The sequence below is a fragment of the Lichenostomus cassidix genome, chromosome 4 (genome assembly GCF_008360975.1).
Source record: "Lichenostomus cassidix isolate B80296 chromosome 4, HeHo_3.0, whole genome shotgun sequence".
Taxonomy (NCBI): Eukaryota; Metazoa; Chordata; class Aves; order Passeriformes; family Meliphagidae; genus Lichenostomus; species Lichenostomus cassidix.
This window is the reverse complement of record NC_139484.1, coordinates 44,726,675-44,747,042: the sequence shown is the minus strand read 5'-3', so window position 1 is coordinate 44,747,042 and position 20,368 is coordinate 44,726,675. Positions and strand designations below refer to the sequence as shown.

At 47.4% G+C, this 20,368-nt stretch overlaps 2 protein-coding genes across 3 annotated transcripts in view; one reads left to right on the top strand and one right to left on the bottom strand.

Annotated features, from left to right (window-relative positions):
* Window positions 1–1,159, bottom strand: part of CHIC2 (cysteine rich hydrophobic domain 2) — a 31,209-nt gene extending 30,050 nt beyond the window's left edge. Inside the window, exon 1 of one of the 2 annotated variants that reach the window (XM_085058951.1) lies at window positions 823–1,159. In XM_085058951.1, coding sequence (XP_084915077.1) covers window positions 823–941 — 119 coding nt within the window. In that variant the 5' untranslated portion in view covers window positions 942–1,159. The remainder of the gene's footprint in view (window positions 1–822) is intronic. The other variant, XM_085058952.1, reaches the window with a different exon arrangement.
* A 14,344-nt stretch (window positions 1,160–15,503) lies between these two features.
* GSX2 (GS homeobox 2) lies at window positions 15,504–18,252 on the top strand. The gene is made up of 2 exons (XM_085058950.1): window positions 15,504–17,650; window positions 17,838–18,252. Exons 1-2 carry the CDS (start codon window positions 17,194–17,196, stop codon window positions 18,176–18,178), a joined length of 798 nt encoding a protein of 265 aa, XP_084915076.1. The 5' UTR covers window positions 15,504–17,193; the 3' UTR covers window positions 18,179–18,252.
* Window positions 18,253–20,368: the final 2,116 nt, after the last annotated feature.

Genomic DNA, 20,368 nt, shown 5'->3' with positions numbered 1-20,368 from the left:
GACCACAATATCTTCAGCTTTGCTGTCTCTATTACAAGCCTAGATCTGCCGAACACTGAATACAAAAAACCAAAAGTCTGTACTACTGTGTCTTGTCTCCAGGTTTGTATTTCAGCTTCTGACACTATACATCATAACCGACAACTACTACACTTCAACAGAGTGAGCCTAACAGACCTGATGGAAGGAAAGATACCCTCACCTCTTACATTATTGAGAAGTACTACACAAGCTTATGCTCATTTGGTGTTAGACTCAGGTACCAAACATACACAAAACAAAATTAAGTTGCTTCAACGTCAAGCACAGGGAAACAACACACCAATCACAACTAACTGATGTCTTTTCTTTGTTAAAATCCTCAGAGCTAGACTAGCAGCCACAAGTTAAACGGGAGTGGGTAACAGGTCCATAAACAACCCTATGCAATAGTCCAGCCGGTCATACGCTGGCACATACCTGTTATACACAGGAACACAGGCACCTTACTTCCTGACAGCTCATCATTTTGGACAAATACTTCACATTCCTCTGACAGTCACAGCCCAAGCCAGCCTTGTTTCCTCAGCGCCTAGTTAGAGGTTTGCACCCGCTTGCGAGTTCCAGGCGGCTCCCAGCTGCCCGGTGGGGCCGAGAAGAGCCTTCTCGCAGCTTCATGGACGTCGGGGAAGGGCAGCAGTCCCGGCCCGGTGCTCCCCCGCCTACCCCACGACTTGCCCCAAGTTGTACCCGTGGGCTCGGCGCTCCCGGCCGCCCCCGTCCCGCCGCCCGGGCCTCCTCCACCGCCCGCCCCGGCCGCGCAGGCCCCGGCGCGGCCCTTACACGGTGACATGGCCGGAGCCGCGCACCACCACCGGGTCGGGGGAGTACTTGAGGAGCTGCTCCTCCAGCGCCCGCTCCTCGTCCTCCTCCTCCTCGTAGATCTCATCGAAGTCCGCCATGGCCGGGCCGGGGCGTCCGCTGAGCCAGAAGAGCCGGAGCGACGCGACGGGAGCCGGCCAGGGAGGCGGGCGGGAGGGGGCCGGCGGGGGCGCCCCGGAGCCGGGCCGGGCCGGGCCGGGCGGCAGCGGGGCCGCGGCGGCGGCAGCGGCTGAAGCAGCAGCGGCGGCTCCGGGCGGGGAAGCGCCCGTCACCCTCCGCGGGGGGAGGGGGCGAGGGCGGGGCAGGAACAACAACAACAACATCCGGCCCCGGCCCCGCCCCCGCCCCGCCCGCCGCCGGCCGGACCGCACCGGGGAGGAGAGAGGCGGGGCGGGGCGGGGCGGAGAGAGGCGGGGCGGGGCGGAGAGAGGCGGGGCGGAGAGGGGCGGGGCGGAGAGGGGCGGAGAGGGGCGGGGCGGCCCGCGGGGTGCCCGCGAGCGCCGTTGTGCCCGGGCCCGGCTGTCCCACAGGCGGGGAGCGGGTCCGCCTGGGAGTGCCTCGGGTGCAGGTCATTCATCCTGGAGCACAGGGCACGGCATTGTACCCAGACAGTGCCTGAACATCTCCAGTGCGAGAGTCCACTGGACAATCTGTTCTAGTGTGTGGCCGCCTCCACAGTAAAGAAGTTCTTCCTCATATTCCGGTGGAACTTCCTGTGCATCAGTTTCTGCCCGTTGGCCCTTTTCCAATGGCTTTGCACTGCTGAGAAGCACCTGGCTTCATCCTCTGACATCCTCCGTGCAGATTCTGATAGATACTGATGAGGCCACCTCTCAGACCACCTCTTCTTGAGTCTGAACAGGCCCAGCTCCCTCAGCTTTTCCTCATAAGCGAGATGCTCCAGCCCCTTAATCACCTTTATGGCCTTCCACTTGACGCACTCCAGGAGCTCCACATCTCTCTTGTCCTGGAGAGCCCAGAATTGCCACAGCATTCCAGGTGTGCCTCACCAGGGCTGAGTAGAGGGACAGGATCACCTCCCTCTACCTGCTGGCAGTGCCCCTCCTAACGCAGCCTAGGATACCACTGGCCACCTTGACCACAAGGTTTTAACCCTTTTTTGAGCATCCATGAAGTCAGCAAGGGGGTTTGGACACCTGCTGTGAGCTGAGGGGTTGCCAATTGGTCCCTTTGGTTTAGTGCTGGGAGGTGTGTGAAAAGTGGCCCCTGGCCAAGGCTGATTTGCTCTCATGAAGGCTGGGACCAGGTGACTGCACGTCCCTTGGTGCTGTCAGTTCCTGGATCTGCCATTCCTGTGACAGCCTTGAATCCTTCTTGGAAAGCACCATGCTAAGGCCACTGCAGAGCAGATGAATAATGAATTTGAAGCCCCTTTAGGACTACATAGATGAATGCTAACCATAAAAACCTAAAAATTATGGGGAGAACCACTTCACTCTCTCAGCAGTTTTGGTATTTCTCATAACTGAAACTTAAAACAAAGCCTGGAAAAATGCCAGTGTGAGCATAATGGCCTTAGCAACAGGTCAGCCATCAGCTGTTGTGACAATGGCAGAAGGTAGTGCTGACATGAGATACAGCAGTAGTAGGATGATATTTTAAAAAGGGAGAGCAGACTTTTTTTTATTTGACAGAGTGGACTGGTGGATCATGTACTTGCAGCAGTATTTAATGTATGATGTCAGAGGGTTCAGCCCGAAACAGTTTGAAAAAAAGAAGTTTAAGCTGTTTCTCATGGAATCATAGAATGGTTTGGGTTAGACAGAACATTAAAGATCATCAAGTTTCACTTTGCCCTGCTGTGGGCAGAGACAACTTTCACTAGACCAGGTTGCTCAAGGCCTAATCTAACCTGGCTTCAGACACTTCCAAGGATGAGGCATCCACAGCTTCTCTGGGCAACCTGTTCCAGTGTTTCAGCTTCATAGTAAATGTAAAAAATATCTCTTTACCCTCACAGTAAATAATTTCTTGCTAATATCTAGTACACGTCCTTGTAGAAGGTCCCTCCCTATCTTTCTTGTAGGCCTCCTTCAGGTACTGCAAGGCCACAATCAGGTCACCCAAAAGGTTTTTCTTCTCCAGGCTGAACAACCCCAATTCTTTCAGGATTTCCTCTTAGCGAAGGTTCTCCATCCCTCTAATCAGCTTGGTGGCACTTCTCTGGACTTGTTCCAGCAGGTCCATGTCCGTCCTGTGCTGAGGACCCCAGAGTTGATGCACCACTGCAGGTGAGCTCTCACCAGAGCAGAGCAGAGCAGAGCAGAGCAGAATCCCCTGCCTGGCCCTGCTGCCCACGGGGCTTTGGATGCAGCCCAGCACACGTTTGCATTTCTGGGCTGTGAGTGCACATGGCTGGGTCATGTCCAGCCTCTCACCCACCAGCACCCCCAAGACCCTCTCAGCAGGGCTGCTCTGGATCTGTTCATCCCCAGCCTGTGCTGATACCGGGAGTTGCCCCAACCCAGGTGCAGCACCTTGCACTTGGGCTTGTTAAATTGCATGAGATTACCATGGGAGCACTTCTCAAGTCCAGGTCCCTCTGGATGGCATCCCATCCTCCAGGTGTGTCAACCACACCTCTCAGCTCAGTGTTATCTGCAAATTCAAACACAGAATTCACCTGAGTATTAATGTACTTTCATACTAGTGTGCTTAATTCGTGGGATTTTTACCTAGTTGCACTTCTTACGTGTCTCACACATAGAAATTTGATTTAGCAAGATTGATGGCTCATTAGTTCTGTCTAACAGTCCTGCAATTGAGAAAATTGACTAAATTTAATACTGGCAAAAGTAAGAGAAAATCCTGTAATTTCAGTGAAGCTGTGCCTCCTTGTTCTGCATCACTCTACAGATGAATTTGGTAACCAGTCTGTATTCAGATACCCGTTTCACAGTAGCTGACAGGTAATCAGAGTTAATGCCATGCAGCACAGCAGCACCATTCTGGAAGTCTTGGAAAAAACATTGAGGGGATGGGCTTACCTACATCACACTTAAGCCCTTAGAGCGGTGCTGCAGAGACCAGCAACCCTTTGAGGTCCAAGATCCCTGTGCAGTGTGGCAAGGAAACTCCTCATTTTGTGCAGCTTGTTCTACCACACACTCGGAAGAAGGTGGGCCTCTCCTCTGTTTCAAGAAGTATCAGTGAGTCATCACTGCTTCTCCATTGCTGAGACGTCCCTGCTATATGCCAGCCCTGCCACCAGCCACACACTTCTGAATCCTTGCCTTTACATCACGGAGTTTTACTTGTGAGTGTTTTGGTGTCTACTCTAACCTGACATGGTGGGATTCCCATTTACAGTTCATTGTCCTTTCTCTGGGAACAGTGAGAGTAATGCCAGGCTCATACTGATTGCATTTCAAAGCCACTTGACTCTCTTCATATCTAAATAGAGAAGGTGGGCTGAAAGTCCTGCTTGAGGAGCATTGTGCTGTTGTTCCAGGTAAGAATGCCCTCCCTCCCCAGTAAATTTCCTTACTGAATTAGGGGAGAATTGATACCATATACAGATCTCTGACAATTTTACTCACTGTCTTCAGAATTGCTCTAGAAGAATTGAGTACTGTAATCTAAAGGAGACTTTAAATAATTTCTTTTTATGCAGCTCTTTGTTCCAGTTCCCTCTCACTTTTTTGTTTTTTGGTTGTTTTTTTTTAAACTTTCCTCACCCTTATTGTTTGTCCCTCTCCTTTTTTCTGTGTTTCTATCCCAGCTCCCCCTTTGTCATTGCTCCTTTCCCTGCTTCCCTCTGACATCTTCTCAGTTGTTACTCACCTCATTCCTCCCACAGTCTTTATCTTGTTTTGCCCTGTGTTTTCCTTTGTTAATTAGTACATTGTTGGAACTTCTGAAGAAAATTGTTTCACGTAACAGGGCATCAAGCAGCAGGTGCAGGCGTAACCTTGTTCTTTGAACTCCTACCACCATTCAACAGCAAAGCAAAGCTGGCAGGAATAGCTTTTCTTTCCCTGATTAATTAAGAGAAGAGAGGTAGCCAAAAAAAAAAAAAAGAGTGGGTGGTGATAGCAAGGGAAGGGGGCAAGCAGGGGAGGATAGCATGGTAGAGAAGCCAGAGAAGATAGAAGTAATATACACTGCAGAGGGAGTTTAACAAAGCTACAAAACTGTAACAAGCCTCCAGGGGTACTCACATCAGTCTGTGCTTTGCTTGCTCTGCTCTGAGACCTGGTCTCATATCAGTCCCTTCCCTTAACACAGAGCCCCTTACCTCTGGGTTGGCTCCTCTGTCCTGCCTCAGTGTCCCATTGCTCTTGACAAATTTGGACAAAGTGCATCTGATAATGCACACATTTCTGCTAATGGCATCAGTGACCACTATGCCCTGAGTTTTAACAAAGTAATAAAAAATAAAAAATTAAACATAAAAAGAAAAGTATTTTAGTTATACTATTGCAGAAGTGTGGAAAGGCAAAGTCAGGAGCAGGTACATAGCTACAAATAACGCTGCAGAACCTATTGTTACGGTCACAGGATTGTATTTGTTTCTCTGACCAATTTCATTATGTCCTTTCTTGCTGATTAACTGATTATTTTGGAAAATCCCTGTAAACCACAAATAAACTAACCAAGATTTTCTGTACAAAAATCAAAGGGAAATCTTGACACCAAACCATTACAGTAAGTCAGATTTGTGTTGCTGGCTTTATGATGCAGGATTGTGTGAACTCTTAGAGTAAAAAGATATGTTGAATAGCTCCAATTCATGTCATTTTTTAATAGCCTTTTTTCCTTCTGTCAAGCAATTTATTTTGTTTTCCTGTTGGTCCAGCTTCCTATATTTCATGAGGTTAATAAGAGGTGAAAAGATACGTCTACATAGAAAATAGTATTTCTTAAAGAGACTCTTTATAAGTCCTAAATAAAGTACAGAAAACATAGATTGCATGTAAAGAGAAAAGCAGATACTTCCTTTTCAGAACTTCCTTAACATGAAACAAAATGACAAATAGAGTCCTTGTTGTTTCAAATCCATTGAAACTGTGGATGAGTGCAGTTGGGTACTCCTGCTCTTTCAAGGACCAAATGACACCATGTTACTGAAGGCAGAATCTCCTAATCCATAATTTGTGATAGTCTTGACTTAAAGACCTACCTCTGTTTCACATAACCTCCAGGCAAGATAAACTCTTGCCTGTTTTTAGGCATTACACTGGGTTTTATTTTCGTCTTGTAGGGCACACTGACATGAAATATATATGCATGGCAATTTGTTTCTTCTCTTCCTGTCAATATTAGAATCTAATGCAGCAGAATCCTTGCTGCTTTGCTTTTGTGTTTTTTTCCTATAATCACATCAGTTAAACACAAACACGCAAAAAAATATGATTTTATTTGAGATTAATTTAGCATTGAAACTAAGGGGGTTTTATTCAGTACTGGGAGACCAAAAACATAAAGTCCAGTAAAACAAAATGTAAACAAAATCCTATAAACATACAAATACAACAGCAAGTTCTAGGTTTTAAAGACATTCTTTTAATGGCAAGTGTACAATATCAATCCTTTAATCAAAAGGTAAGAACACTATCTGTTGGAAGTGCTGAAAACAGGTATAAAGGAATAATGTGAGTTGTGTCCTCTGCTGTATATATTAGAAATACAGATGCCGTTACTTGGGTAAAGCTGTGATCAACTTCTATTCTAAACAAAATGAACTAAAACGTACCCCAGATCAAACTGGTCAATGACAAATGCAGGCCTCCTCTAGCTGTTATTGAAGTGAACAATCACACCTCCCTGAACACCAGCAGGGATTTTAAATTAATGTCTTTTTTTTCTTTCTTGTTTCTTTGTTTTTCCATCCTTCAATGCCTTCTTGTAGTTTATACTTATTCTGAAGACAACTGTTTTCCTCTTGGTAAATATGACTGAATGACTAAATTGTTTACTCACTGTCTTAAAGAAACAGTGGGTGACTACTTAACTACTGCAACTGAACTATAAATCTCAAAGTCACTGTAAAAAGAAGTAGCTTTTACATGATGAAATTGTTAAAATAAGATTTGCTAATCTGTATTAAGGTGAAATGCCTTCATGTAACATATTTTAGAGAATTAGACAATGCCTTTGTCCTTTTTTTCTTGAGAATAGAAAGTGCAAAAGTTTTTATCCTGCTTAAAGGCAAATACCCTCTGTTATGCCACCCACATGTACCCAATCTGTTGGAAAACTAGAACTATGTAGTCCTTTAGGATTGAGAACATAATTCTTTGCCTGTCAGATTATTCTGACAAATTACATTATAATTACTTCCTCATTAGTTACTGTGACAAATGTTGATCTAAAGAGAACAGGGAAGGATGTCTTTCATTTAAAATTATCAAAACATGAACAATTGAGATTTCCTATGAATGCTTTCAAGTTCATTAATATTTGGGAATGCTAACATATTCATTCCTATTGCATATAAGCAAAGAGAGATTTCTAGCACCAGTTTCTTTCAGATTTGTCAATTTTCTTTCCTTTCTAACATCTTAAAATAGCATCCTTTCTGCTTCCAAGTAGATATTTTTTCTCTCTGATAGTATGGAGCATGATCCTTAAAGCATGAAAAAACAGACATTCTTATTATGAGTTGTTTAAAGTGTGACAAATTCACTTACAATAGAATATATTACATTCCTAGTGCAAGATTTCCTCAAGGGAGGTAGAAAACAAATAATTCCAACCTGTGTGGTGAAGCGTGAGAGAGAGGAATAATCTGCAACCTCAAAATAAACTTACTTTCCTTTCAAAGCAAGGGAGACATTGGAAAAAATTGCCTTTCTTCAGGATCCAGTTCCTTCAAGTTCATTTTTGGCTGCTAGCAGTTTCACCCTAAGCATCACCTGATGCAGCACAGTCAAAATCTGTGCTTTATGCCATCACTATGTGAGTGCTACAGTTTCTTGCTATGCATGTAAAGAAGCAGCAGAGGAAAGAGTAGCACATCTGATTCAAAGGTATTACTTTGTGATCAGAATCACTGCATCTCATTCGAGATGTTGGAGTAGCGTTTTGCTCCTCTCAAAGAGACTAGCGCATCAATTCCAGCCTGCAGCAGAGAATTAAATCAGTGAAGTTTGGGTAACTGATCTGTTTGTACGCAATGTCCAGCTTGTACCAGAATGTCCTTGCAAGCAGTATAACCTATGTAAGTTCTTACCCACAAAGGAATGGGAGAGCTGCATTAGGCTTCCTTTGCCCAATGAGTTATTAAAATACAATCAGATTCAGCAGACTCTTTACAATTCTTCAAGGTGCCTTATGAAGTACTATTATATACTGCAAGATGCTGAAAAATAGCAGATTTTGGGTCAAATCCCAGTTCTGCGACTGTCTTGTTCTGGGACCTTGGACAAAATTGTTTGAATCTGTACACCTTTCACACAGTGGGTGAATTACTGGCAGGACTTTTTATTAACTGGGATGCTCCCAGGGCTTTTTTCACCGGGTAGTATCTTAACATAAAAGTGTTTTTTCTATCTGTGCATCTAGGAAGTGTGATCATGGCTTTTATTTTTATTTCTTTGGTATTCTTGAAAGACCTTTTGTAGCTCTGGAGAATGAGCTGACCTCTTTTGTTCCCCTAGCCTGAAAAAGGTCATATTTTGTTTAACTAACCTTTGAAAACACCAGGCCAAATTCTACTCCCACTGCACCATTCAAAATAGCTGCAGAGTTATTTTGTCTTACAGCTCTGAACTGAGAGTAGTGTTTTACCCAAACCTTTCCATCTTCTGACTTGTGGCTAGTCTGTCTTAATATGTCTGAGAGTGCAGACAGTCACACCTCTTATACACTGTAGTGTTAATTGTATTCCAGACGCATACATGTTTTAACAGGAATATTAGTTCTTTGGCTCAGCTGAAGTGTAAGAGAGAGAACACAGACTCCTTATGTGGACACAGTTGTGTCTGAATTGCTCTTAAAACTTTGGACTCCTTTTTGGCTGATGTTTATTCATCTGGTCAATGTATCATAGTAAATTTTTTTGCACACAAAATTTGTAACTTATACCTTCATGGTTACATCTTCTACCAGTGTAGGTTCCAATACTTCTTCCTTCTTCAGAGGCTTCATACTGTCTTAGGTTCTTTGGTTGATTTGGGTGGTTTTTTTCATTTTAATGTATTTCTTTTTTTTTCCTAGGAGAGTGCTTTGAACTTAGTAAAATTATTTTGAAGTCTCCTATCATTCTCTTTCCATTAGATTTTGTTATAGGCTCAATATTATAGCATATTAAATAAACTTTGAACTAATATACTTACACAACATCATAAAACATGAAGTTATTTTGTTTTCATGATTTTTCAAACAGAAAGCTTCAAATACAAGCTTGGATAATGTATTCACAAGAAATAAGAAGAGGCAGACTGTGCAAAACTTTTTTTATATTTTCAAATAAAAACCTTCATTTTGGTTTTGTTTTGACATGCTCATATTGTATCCTTCTTCAGTATGTTACTTTCTTCTTAGGAAAGCAAAAGTAGGGTACCTCTAGCCTGTACTTCACTGAGACTCTGCTTCCTGAAACTTTCAGATTTGTTCCTGTATTTTAGATTGATGATACAAATACATACAAAAGGATGAATATGATAAAGGGCCGATTCCAGCTACAGGCATTAGATGTTTGTTTTCACGTAACAGCTGCTCAGGTAAAGCTAAGACTATATTATGAAAACGGAACTGAAGAAATTAGAGGATTGGTTTATTTCTTGTAGAGGTTTACAGATTATATCAAAATCAGGCCAAAGTTTATTCTGACATATGGAAAACCCTGAGTATTTTGGCACATATGGCTTTTATTACACATCTTATGTAATCAACAAATGTAAAAACAGGGGAAGCCCCAAACAAAAGTGACAGCTCCTCTTGGAGCAGAGGCAGTGTCCAGAACACTAAACAGGCAATGAACAGGGATGGTGTAAGGCAGAAGACAGGAAGGATGCAGCAGAGCACTGCTTCCAGACTTGCTCTAAGTTGTCTGTGGACCTTAGTTTTTAGGAGTAAAAATCCAGCATATTTCTTAGACAACACATTCCCTCAAATAATCAACAACTGTAAAAATTAAGTAAGTACTATTTCAAAATGGATGTTAAGTGTTTGTGTGTCTTCAAAAAAAAACCATCTTCGGGGGCTATTATATAATGGTCAGAAATGTGTCAAGTTTTCTCTTAAACCTAACTCTGTTTCATATTCCCATTGACAAATCCCACAAGGAGTTCCAGAACTTAATTTCTCTCATAGTTAGAAGAAGGTTTTTTGCTTCTTTTCTATGCTAAATTTCTACATGGCCGGAGTGTATCCACCTGTTCTTGTGACGATACTCCTCTTCAGATGGAGTAGCTCTTCTCTCTTGTGGTTATTTACCTCACTGGTATATGTAACGATCATGACTCCTCTCTCTGAGTCTTCTCATGAGGTTCCATGTTCCTCTAATACTGTACTTCTAAAGCTTCTCACTGGATATGCTTTGATTTAGTTTTTTGTCTGAGATGGATATGAAAAACTGTCTGCTATCACAGACAAGTTTCTCCACCCACAGTGTCACGGGCTTTGACCATCTACATGGGTTTCCCTACGCATGGCTGGCATGTTTCAGAGTCCACATGCACAGTATTTCTGTCTCCTCAGTGCAATGCCTTTGCCTGTTCTGCTCTATGATACCTGTCACCTGACCATACCACAGTGATGCTTTGTAAACATGGATTAATGTGTCCAGGTACCCCAGTCACAATGTCATATTCAGCCATGGAGCTCCTAGCACATGTTGGCTTAATCATTGCACCTCTTCCTGTATGACACTCCAGTCTCCACAGCTACTGGCTTCATCTCTTTCCTATGAATAGTGAAGTCCTACTGGCTGTGGCAAGAAAACAAATTAAACAAAGTAATTCAACTGCTTCTGATACTTATCCTTGAGGAACTCCTTAATAAATGTATTCCTCTCTGCTTTCTGAATTTGGAGGAGTGGTATCTCTCATTAGGTAATTCCTTCATCAGTCTACAGCTCTTGAACTATCCCACATCCTTACTTTCATTGCAGGAAAAAGAAAGAAATTTTTTATAACAATTTTATTTGTTTAGTTTGCGTGAACTCAAAATTCACACAGTTTTCTGACTGTTAAGTAGTTGCCTCCTGCAATATGATTATATGCTTGATGACCTCATCATTTTTCTCACAATCAGCATTTAATGTCCATTCCTGTTAATCTGGTTTAAAAAAATGTGACACTTCCTCCAGTATAAAATTCAAAAAACTGCTTCTTGGTCATTGTCAAGCCGAATGCTAACCATGACACCTAAGGATTAAAATGCATGAGGCCTGAATTTCAAGGGTAGAAATGGAGTGGGATGGAGTGGTATTACACAGAAGTGAAGAAGTATTACACAGAATCTCATGTTCCTTGTTGGATTGGGGCCTGTATTACTACAAAGTGTCACTTTGGTGTTGATTTGTCGTAGAAGAAAAACAGGCCATGATTCATGTGTTCTAGAGTCCACAGCAGCATTTTGAATCCTTGTTCTGATGCTACCCCATACCTGAAGAGTACTAGAGACATGGCAAAGGCAGACTCAGAAATAGCAGACAAGACTGGCTAACAATCTCAGTGTGCAATTTCTTCTTCTGTCTCCTTCACACAATCTCTTGTAGAAGGGCGCTGTGGTGAGGAACACAGACAGGAGTTTTTTTACTTCCAGACACTGAAGGGAACACATTAAAGTGCTAACACTCTTTTTAGGAGAGTTGAAGAGGGAGAGAATTAAGGCCTACACCTGCATATAGATGAGCAGACCTGATTGACTTGAGGGAGAACCTCCAAAAGTGAATAATGAAAGTTTCCACTCCAAATAAAATGTGTAACAGAATTAAGCCTTCTGGCTGGTCATTACATGAAGGACAGTTGTCACTGTAGGCCTGCAGGTAAAAGGCACTGAACTGGGCTGTGAAGGGAGAGAGCGGATGAAGGCTGCTGCTGGAACATTTTTGAAGCACTCATTCAAATGCAAGTGATCGTAGTTGCCCTAAAGGACTGATGTAGAAATTTGCTGCTAATCATGTGAAAAAGTGACTTCGTGAAATGCTCCAACAACGTGGAGCAGCATCATCTCTCCATAAGTTGCTAAGGGCTTGTTGAAGAAGGTAGCAAGTTTCTTCCTAGGGAAGGGGGCTCTCCCGCTCCAGCTGGAGCTCCGTGTCCCTCCATCCACCACCACTCCCACTCCACGAGGTGCGATAAGGCACTGGGGCAACAGGGGCTCGGCAGTCCCGAGAAGGGCAGCCAGGGGCTTGTCCTTCCTGAGGGAAAGGGCGCCCTTTCATTTCCTCGGAAACAGACCCGATTTCCTGGAGGGAAGAGGGGGTTGCCGTGCCAAATCTAGGTGGGGTCATTTATGACCAAGGATGAAGGCAAAGGAAATCTCTCACGGAAGGGAAGGTCACCGAGGATCTTCATCTGCGGGGAAAGGGGAGAAGCTGCCTTCCCTCCCTCCCTCTCTCTCTCCTCAGCCCGTAGTGAGCCCGCAAACCCTTGGGTGAGCCCGCTGGCCGCTGCCGGGCTGCGAGTCGGTCTCCGGAGAGAGGCTTCGCGCCCCTGCCCTCCGGGGCCGAGGAGGGAAAGGCGGATGCCCCGAAGATGGGTAGAGTTTGAGGGGTGGTGGGGTCTCGGCCTCGGCTCTGCCCTCTTCCCCCAGGCAGCGAGGAGCTGCTCAGGCGGCACTGAGAGTTCACATCCCTGGGGCACGGCTCCTGTTCCCGGCTTGGCGGCCTCCGGCCCCTGCCCTTAATGAGATTCTTTGAAATCCAAAAAAGCGAGATTTAATGTTACATCCTTATCTTTGGAGAAGCGCGGTTTTCTTGCCGCGGCGACGTCACTTGTTAAACAATCCGCGGCTGAGCCCCTGAAAAGAGAGGCATTGCACCCTTCGTGCTGAATGCGCTTCTCAGTGCGCATAACGCCACGGCCTTTTGATGTCTCACAATGCGTGTTACGCCCAAAGATTGTCTCTTTGGACAGATCTACAACGCTTGGCTTCATGTTTGGAAGTTAAATGGACAGCGAGGTTGTAGAAACTCCCACGCTTGAAGCTGGCGCAGACACCCGGTACTTTCGCCTGTTACTCTCCATGAGTGAAAGCGGCAGGGGTGGAGGGAAGGGGCTGCTGGTTTAATCCGTGCTCCGAGGCAAAGGGAGGGGGGAAAAGCAATCCAGACTTTTCCTCTCTTTTCTTTTCTTCAGTTTATTCTTTGGCAGCCTTAAAATAAGAGCTATGTGCAAAGCGTACGCCCTGCCTAGGTAGCTTCTGTCTGGAAGTCGCTGGCAATGTTGCTACTCCATGAAATCAAAATTTATGATTATTCAAATGTTGGGGACTGTGAAAAGAGAGGAAGAAAGAGAGAAAATTAATATTGCAGCTGTTCTTCTGATTAATGAGAGATAATTGCTCATGAAAAGTCACCCCTGTGGCATTTTGTTGTCTCCTGGATCTTTGTTCTTTTCCACTATTATTGAGGACTTTCTTGAAGACTAAGCGGTTCTTTTCAATTTTTGGTATTCAGAAAGTGTTGCTTGGTTACAGATAATGGAGAAATCTCGAGCTATATTGGGTAAGATGTGCCACAGACAGCAATATCACAATGCCACTTTCAGAAAAGGATGGATACAAGTTAACGATGCGCTTTCAATAAAACATTAATAGACTTGTTCACGCTTTTATAATGACCTCCTTAATGGGAGCTGGGGGCAAGTCCTGTCTTTTGCTTGCGTTCACTTCAGAAAGGCCGGCGTCGGGATCGCCGATCACTTTGGAAACTAATAGGAAATCAATGTTAGAGTAGTGAATAAATGCGATTATAGCGCAGGAGCCCGCGGCCCCTCGCTTACCCACGCACGGCTTTATTTTGAGCGGGACTTTCCCGTGCGGAAACTGCCCCAGTCCGGGGCGCATCCTGCCCGGAGCCACCGCGTGTCACCCCGGTGTGAAGTTTGCGACCACGGCTGCTCTGCAGGAGCTGTTTTGGGGTTGCTGTTTTGGGTTTTGGTGGTTTTTGTTTTTTTTTTTCTGCTCGAAACGTGTTCCCGGGCTGCAGAGCTTTCCACTGAGGTAGCTCCTCCCGTGAACTCCACGGAGATGCGCGCCTGAAAGCCGACGCTTTCTCCGGGCGGGCATTGCTTTTTCTTCTGTCGGGAGCTGCGGGGGCTGGGGGATGGAAGGGAAAGAGTTGCTTTTGTCATTTAAGCCGTGAATCTCTTCTACATAAAGGTGTTAGAGACATCTGGAAGAAAAGAGGGACCAGCACCCAGTCCTGCGCTCGGCGGACCAGGGGATCGGCTCTGATGTCCTTTTTGAACTGCTCCACTTTCAAAAGGGGGCAATTTCGTTACATTCTCATTTGTTACACTGTCTTGAACTAAAGGCAGACAAAGCTATACTGTGTCACCCCGAGCAGAATGAAGGGAATCAAAGGATTTTCCCTTAAAAGGACTAATTTTCTCCTTGAATTATGAAAGTAATGGCTAGGTAACAGCCTGTGCTCTGTACCCAACTGCTTAATACCTTCTAAATCCTTCCACGTGGCTCTCCCAGTCGTAGCAATTAGAGCTCATTATAGGCTCATAAGAGCTCTCATTTCGGGGATTACTTAATGGACAATGAAATTTTATCGGACAGAATTATTGAAAAATAAAATTGTAACGAGGCCGATGTGATGTGGGCGCACGCCTTGCATCATTCCGCCTGGTTTGGGATGTCTTTGCTTTCAAATGACTTCTTTTCTTGCTCTGGCTTTCAGGGGTGGGTTTTTCTTAGTGATTTTTTTCTCTCTCTTTCTCTTTTATCACTGCATTTGGTTTATTATAACAATTACAAATTGCAGTTTTGATCCGATTTTTGCTCTGTCTGCCTTCCCTTGCGACAGCCCCCTCCCCAGATCTACTCTATCACTGCAGACAGCTTTTTCCACTGAGGTTTGGGGTTGTATTATCATTGTTGTCATTATTTTCATTTTCCAGAATAGCCTTTCTTAAAGGAAAACAAAAAATTAAATAAATAAATTAATTTTAAAATTAAAATCAAATTCAGATATTAGTTCAAATCTTCTCCAGACATGCTTTCCTTTAAACGGGAAGAGCCGGACCAAAAAATGCAATGTGTGTGCACGGTGACCACGACTAGAATCTCACCGGCCCCACCGGAGCTCCGGAGGCAGAGCCCCCGGGTCCCCCCGAGCCTGCGGACTGCAGGGCCTCGGTGGCGGCGCGGGCAGCGAGCGCTGGGGCTCTGGGGCCCGGCGGCTGCGGGGCCTCGGCTGAGCCCTGGGCAGCAGTTTGGGAAAAAGTAGGTGAGGTTGGAGCCGACCCGCCTAAACCCCGCGAGCCCCTAATTGTTGTCACAAGACGCAGGATTAGCGCATTGCTGGAATAGCTGTCTGTTTACACTCCGGAGCCCCCGCCGGCCGGTAAACACTTTCTAATTGAATTCTAATCACATTCAAATAGCCACATAACCAGCCTCAGCTGCAATTCATAAAACTTTAATTGCTATCCATAAATCCTCAGATCACTGAGTACGGAGGGTCCCTAAAAACGCTGTTGCATAGTGCCAGCCCGGGGAGGTGCGGGGGGAAAGGGGAGAAGGGCTGGGGGAGAGTCTGCCCCTGCTCAGGGGGGCCCGTAGAGTGGCATTGCCCGGGGCAGGTTGGGGATGGGAATGAGGACGGGACAGCGCAGCACAGCCGGCCGAGGCCTGGCCCTTTCTTCGCAAGGCTCGTGTTGCGCCGCCAAACCTCGCTGGTCCCAGGGGCGAGGAAATGCCGGCTCCATCAGAAGGCGGTTTTATTTTGCTGGGTTTAACAGCGGGAGAGTGGGTGTGCGGGAGGGCTGGTAGGATGTCCGCGGCCCGGCCCGGCCCCTGCGCAAGATAACAGCTTCTGAACACAATTGCTGCACACCCAAGTTTCTGTTCAGCCTCTGGTAATCAGGCGTAGTCTGTGTTTTCTGCTTTAGAGCGCAATTGTCACTTCCCTTTCCCGTGTCAAGTGGGATGGGATCCACAGTCTGTTTCAAACGCCGCTTCGCATCTGCTAAACAAGAGCGCGATCGTCCTTCTATTAACGATAAGTCTCTTCTTAAACTCCCATAAAACAGGTCATTGGAAAATCGCGTAATATGCTGCGAATACCTTGGCTTTTTAATGCACTCTGAAATGCTTCGGAGCCACCGACCGTATTTAGCTGTTTATCCAATTTTACTTTGAATGATTGCTTCAGCAAACTTGGTGGAGATCAAAGAATCCCTCCCTGACATGTTCGCTTTTCATTAGCGCTGCGCGCTGCGGTCCTGGAGCGGGCGGGGAAGTTCGCTTGGAAGTTTTCCGTTTTGATACCGTTTGACTGAGAAGTGTCCAGATATTTGAAGGCTTTGTCCGTTGCAGTAATTGCCAATTTGGCAAGATTCACTCGAGGTGAAAAGGGCGAGGAGAAAAAAAAGCCACCCAACCCATCCTACATGCATATGTATGCGCGGACACACAAACGCGCGCCGTCTCTAACTTTATATCTATGGCTGCATCTGTGTCCCCGGCTGCTCTGATGCAGAAAGGGCCTCCTGAAGACTCCTGAGTGCAGGGAGTGGGCCGGACTGTGGAAAGGTGTTGGTCCCAGGCCTCCGTGGGATCCACGGCCCTTTGAATGTTATTTTACTGGGGGTGGGGGGGGCGGTGTTGAACGGCTTGTTTCAGCTCATCACCTGCTCTCACCTCTCTTACTCTGCCGGCGGGGGAAAGGAGCATTCTCCTCGGGGAACAGCCCCGAGCAGAAACTCCTTCCGATTAATTTTATGCCCAGCATCCCGGGTGTGTTGACAGAGGGTTATGCCTGCGAGCGCGGCGTGTGACGGGGCCGCGGGGCAGCCGCCCCCTCCCCGCTTTCTCTGCTCCTATAATTTATTTGAGGCGGAGGCAAAGGAGTGAAGTCATCGGGCAACGAGCAAGCACGCACACTTTGCCCCCCTCCCCTACCCTGCTTTGGTCCCCCCCGGCAGCCTCTCCTGCCGGCCTGGGAAGCCGGGGAGATTTAGATCTGCGAGGCTTTCAGCCATCACGTGTTTAAATAGTTGATATAAAACCCCGGCGCAGGGGATCCAGGCGGGGGGACTTTAAGACCAGCCCTCTCCAGGGACCCTTTTGTTCAGCTCTCAAACATAAGCACCTTCTCGACTCGCCAGGACTTCAGTGGCAACTTGGCCAAGCAGGAAAAACCCGACTTTGGGAGAGCCACCCCCGGCCTCGCAGCCCTTCGCAATGTCCCGCTCCTTCTATGTCGACTCCTTAATCATCAAAGACTCCTCGAGGCCGGCTCCGTCCCTTCCTGAACATCATCACGGCCAGGACTTCTTCATCCCTCTCAGCATGCCTTCCCCCCTCGTCATGTCGGTGTCGGGCCCGGGCTGCCCGTCCCGCAAGAGCGGCGCCTTCTGCGTCTGCCCGCTCTGTGTCACCTCGCACCTGCACTCCTCCCGCGGCGGCGGCGGCGGCGGCGGGGCCATCCCTCTGCTCAAGAGCCAGTTCCCCGCCGCCGCAGGCGAGGCCCAGTGCTGCCCGCGGACCGGCCACGCTCACCACCCGCCGCAGCACCCGCCGCCCGCCGCCTCGGTGCCCGCCGCCGCCGCCCTGGGACACCCTGCGCATCACCCACCTGCCTGCGCCGCCACCACCTACAGCGTCAGCGACCCCCGGAGGTTTCACTGCCTCAGCATGGGTAGGAGCCCTGCGGCCGCCGGGGAGGGGGGATAGCGGGAGAAGGGGTGCCCCCAAGGGAGAGCGGCAGCCCCGGGTCGGAAAGCTGCTGGGGAATGTCTTCTTTCTCCCTCTCTCTCTCTTTCTCTATCTCTCTCCCCCACCCCTTTCCCCTGTCCCGCTTAAATTCGCGCTTCTCTCCCCTTCAGGAGGGTCCGAATCCAGCCAAATTCAAAATGGGAAGCGGATGAGGACTGCTTTTACCAGTACCCAGCTCTTGGAGCTGGAGAGGGAATTCTCCTCCAACATGTACCTGTCCCGGCTGCGGAGGATCGAGATAGCCACGTACCTGAACCTGTCCGAGAAGCAAGTGAAAATCTGGTTCCAAAACAGGAGGGTGAAGCACAAAAAAGAAGGCAAAGGCACCCAACGAAACTCGCACGGGGGCTGCAAGTGCAGCAGCAGCCAGGGGCATTACCCCCGGTCGGAGGATGAAGAGTCTCTATCCCCCTCATCGGCTACCGAGGATAAAGAGATCTCCCCGTTATAAACCCAGCTCAGAGCTCCGCTCCCGCCGCCGGGTCCCAGCCCGCAGCGAGGTGGCGGCACGGCGGCTTACCTGGCACCGCTAACCTGCAGCGGGCTGGCCCGAGCCGCCGCGGAGGTTAATTGTCACTCATTTGCAGTAATAGAAAGATATATATATATATAAATATATTTTCGGAATGTAAATGTTTTAGTCTTGAGAGTTCAACGAAAACGTTATTTATGTAACCCCAGGAGAGGGCACCTGCTCTTTCTAAAATGTAACATGGGACAGGGCTCGCATGGCCCTGGGTACCTTCCCCTATATCCCCACAGGCAATTTAAAGGATAAAAACAAACGTATTTGAAACTGAAAGGCGAGACACAAAAAAAACTGAAAAGCAAACTAAAACCTGTACAGAACCTTCTGGACGGACTTCTTAACAAAAATAAGAAAAGTCATAGAAATCGGCCGTTTGGGTTTGGGACGGCTGTTTCCTCTGTGAATAGTTTTATATAAAAATTATATTTATATTTATTTAAATAAATGAGGTCAGACGAGAATTTAATTTTTTTTTCTTACCCTCCCCTCCCCCCCCGACTCCTCCTTCCCCCCACCAGGTGCCAGCCCAGTCGCAGCAGCGAAGGTGGAGTGGCTGGGCAAGGTGCTTTTCTTTGCAGTCCTTGTCCTTCGTATGGTGAAAGAATCGCTGTATATGTGTCACATCTCCGTGAAGAGTAAAAATAAAAGCCATCGGCTACTAACACGAACATGTTTTCTGTTCCCCTGTGACTCGGGACGGCTGGGGGGTGGAGAAGGGGGGGACTCCGCTCCGGCCGGAATGCAAATACAGCCGGTCCTCTGAGTCCAGCAGCTTTGTGTTCTTTCCCAGCCGGAGCCAACGCACGCCCTCCCGACGACTGACAGCTTTCTCCCGTCTGCTGGCCCGGCGGCACCGCATCGGGGGCACCCGGCTACCGCTGGCCCGGGGCCGCCGATCACTGCACGGGGCTGGGGCGAAGGGCTGGGCTCGGCGCATCCCGCGCCCCGCCGGGGCAATGCTGCCCAGCCTGGTCACCCCGGCTCTTCCCTCACCGAGGGGGCTGGCTGCACACATCGACCCTTCACCGGGCTGAAACTCCACTTAAGTTATAGAGGTTGATGTGAAGCAAAGATCAGGGATTTTTTTTTTCTCTCAGGCGCCGGAACAGCGTTTGCTCTTTTCGTTGTTGATTTCACTAAGTGCCCTGACCAGGCTTAGGGAGAAGATCTGATTGCAAACCTGCTCGTGAGGTTAGGCTGAGACGTGGTTGAAGTGCTCTGCAATTGGCCTCTGGCAGCGCCCAGCCACAGATCCCATCCTGCCTCTGACTTGGGCAGCCCATCCTGAGCTCCTTGCAGGGGACTGGTGCAGAGTGGGATGGAGCTGGAGCTAGTCAGTCCCACATGAACCCCTTTATAACTTTTTTCCTAGTCCCTGCAGTACTGGCAGACAGTATATGAGCAAATCTGAAGTGCCTTTTGCAGGTTATTTTATTTCTCTCGCCTTTTCCTTGGGTGGATTTTATACTAATTCAATATACATTTTTGACTTCGACCTCTGAAACTGTACCAAAGTATTTTCCGTACATAATTCCCTCAACAATCCCTATATTTCCTGTGTTTGGTCCCTATCTTCGGAGTTTCAGCTCAGAGGTATATCTCCAGTTTGACTTACTGCAAGCACCCTGGATGCTGAAAAGAGAGGCAGCCCCAACACTGTTACACTTGCACTGCTTGACTGTCTTGGAGGAGAGGCCAGGCGCATGGGCAGGGCTGGGGTAGGATGGAAAGAGCCTGGGGTGGGCACTGCCCCACAGCCAGGACCAGCTTCAGGGCTTGAGGCAGAGGCAACACACCCACGTGTAACAGGAAGGGAAAGGAAAGACAGGACGAAGTTTCTAGCCTGGACTTGGAAAACAAACAGAAAATCTCACTGTTCCATATCACGACATTTCACTGCCTGAGCTGACTACAGAGGCCAGCAGCCCACATGCCACCTGAGTGGCTGGGGATATTGTTTACTCAAGTGGCAGTCCTCTCACTTGCCACGACGAGGAGATGAAAGAGCCAAAGTCTTGAGGCCTTTGTGACTCCCTCCCAGGGGACCTCATGGAGGGTCTGTCTGAGGGGTTTGTCTCCTCTTCCCCTAAAATCTGCTGAGGTGGAATGTGG